The sequence below is a fragment of the Pteropus vampyrus genome, unplaced genomic scaffold (genome assembly GCF_000151845.1).
Source record: "Pteropus vampyrus isolate Shadow unplaced genomic scaffold, Pvam_2.0 Scaffold214, whole genome shotgun sequence".
NCBI lineage: Eukaryota > Metazoa > Chordata > Mammalia > Chiroptera > Pteropodidae > Pteropus > Pteropus vampyrus.
The window spans coordinates 359,954-362,186 of NW_011888995.1; the positions used below are offsets into that span (position 1 = coordinate 359,954).

The 2,233-nt window shown below is 60.5% G+C and overlaps 1 protein-coding gene across 1 annotated transcript in view; it reads right to left on the bottom strand.

The window, feature by feature from the left end:
• UMODL1 (uromodulin like 1) overlaps positions 1-2,233 on the bottom strand; it is a 70,546-nt gene that overhangs the window by 57,838 nt on the left and 10,475 nt on the right. Inside the window, exons 4-5 of the mRNA XM_011372874.1 lie at positions 1,022-1,208; positions 43-183 (exon numbers count right to left, since the gene is read on the bottom strand). Of these exons, the coding sequence (XP_011371176.1) occupies positions 43-183; positions 1,022-1,208 (328 nt within the window). The remainder of the gene's footprint in view (positions 1-42; positions 184-1,021; positions 1,209-2,233) is intronic.

Sequence of the window (2,233 nt, forward strand, 5' to 3'; positions counted from 1 at the left end):
CGTGGCTGGAAAGGCTCCCGAGGCCAGTCCCAGGCTCCTCACCTTCGCACGTGCAGTTTGGCTTCTGGGGGGACGAGGTCAGCGACTCCGGGTGACTGACACACTGGTACGAGCCCTCCAGGTTCAAACACAGCTCCCGGTCAGCGCAGGCATTGAGTTCCTCATGCGAGCATTCGTTCAGGTCTGTTAAAAAAAAAAACAGGTGCGTGGCGAGCACCTGGTCATGCTCGCGAACCTCCAAACGCATGTCCTCTTAGCCCTCAGTACTGAAACCGACTTGTCCGCCTACAGGTGCGTTCCAGTGGCCTCCGGCCAGAGTCCGGGCCGACAAGACAAGCTCCTCTCTGACAGGCCTCACTCAGTCGGGTCTTCGAGAAAGTCTGTGGATTCTGAAGGAAATTAAATGCGATCTCTAGAGCTTTCTCTGGGCCCTGGAGCCTGGCATCATCACATGCGACCGTCACAGTCCTAGAAGGAGCTTCCCAAGCAAGAGCAGCCCCCCTCCTGGGGTGCAGCAAACTCCTGCTATAGGGAAGAATGTGCGGCTGGAGCCACCTGCTAACACCCTGTCTGTGACCCCTTCCATGTCACATGGCAGAGCCAAGCGCCTGAGACAGAGGCCATGTGGCCCACGGCCCACAGTGTGTGCTGGCTGGCTAAAAAGTTTGCTGACCCGTGACATGGACAGAAGGAGGAAGGGGGGGAGGGGGAGGAGGAAGAAAAAGGGGAGGAGGGGGAGGAGGGAGGAGGGACAAGGAGGGGGAGGAAGGGCAGGAAGAGGAGAGGGAAGAGGGGGAGGGGGAAGAGGGGGAGGAAGGGGAGGAAGAGGAGGGGGAGGAGGAGGAGGGGGAGGACCTGCACGGAAGGAGAAACCTGGGCCTGGTGGGTGCGCCAGGGACACGGAGTTTAAACTTAGTTTGGGCCGCAGTGAGCTAGAATGGGTCAGCCACGCCTCGCCTGCTGGTTATTTCTGCTCCTGCCCCCTCCCCCCACACACAGGAGAGGGCGGAGGAAGCAGCACCTTGCACCTGCAGGCTGACCACTTCATAGATGCGCTTCACGACGCCATCCAGCATCGCAGAGACGTTGGCCACAGGCACCGGCTGCGGCAGGCCCAGCAGCAGCTGGGATACCGTGGTTGAGGTGTCCCCGCAGGCCGAGTGCAGGTGGTAGACAGTGGCTTCCATCGGCCGCAGGGCACCCGTGACCTATGAGGTCAGAGTCAGAGCATCACCCAGTGACACTTCCCCATCAGACAGACAAGGAGACTGAGGCCTGGAGAAGTTACAGTCTAGTGTGTGCTCTCATGCGCACACGCGCACACACGTGCATGCATGCACACATGCACACAGCACACACATGCACACACACGCACACACGCACACATGCATGTATGCACACACATGCACACACATGCATGCACACACGTGTACGTGCACGCGCTCACACACATGCATGCACATGCACACATGCACACGTGCATGTATGCACACCCGCATGCACACACGTGTGCGTGCACACACTCACACACGTGCGTGCACATGCACACGCATGCACGCACACATGCACAGTACACACAGTGCGCATGTGCACATGCACGCAGCACGCATGCACGCAGCACACATGCATGCACACATGCACACACATGTGCACGCACACACGCACACACACACACCCTTCTGCTCTGCAGGCATGAACCTCCACAATAGTTTTGTATCTGTCGTCATCCCAGTAACGGCCCTGCAGACGGGATTATCAAGGCCTCTGCAACACCCATCGTCGTGGTGTGAATCATGTCTGGCCCCAAATCCCTGTGTGGCAGTCCTACCCGCCAGGACCTCACAAAGGGGCCTCGCAGGTGCGGTCGGGCAGGGCGAGGCGGGGAGGCCGGGCCTGTGCCCCATCTCGCTGGTCCCTTACACGGAGAAGCCTGTGACTGGAGACACTGAGAGGGGGTGCTGTGAGGACACGGGGACAGGCAGCCGTCTGCGGGGCGAGGAGAGGGAGAGGCCCTTCGCGTGCAGCCCCGGGCGGGGACAGCGCTGCCCACATGTCCGTCTCAGGCTTCCGGCCTCCAGAACTGTGGGAGCACAAAGGTCTGCTGTATAAGCCCCCAGGCTGTGGTGCTCTGCCACAGCCACCCCCAGAAAAACACTGGGGGACCCCCTGCCCCGTCGGTCCCCACCCTCGCGGCTCATGACAGAACTGGATCAGGACCGAGAGAGAACTGGCC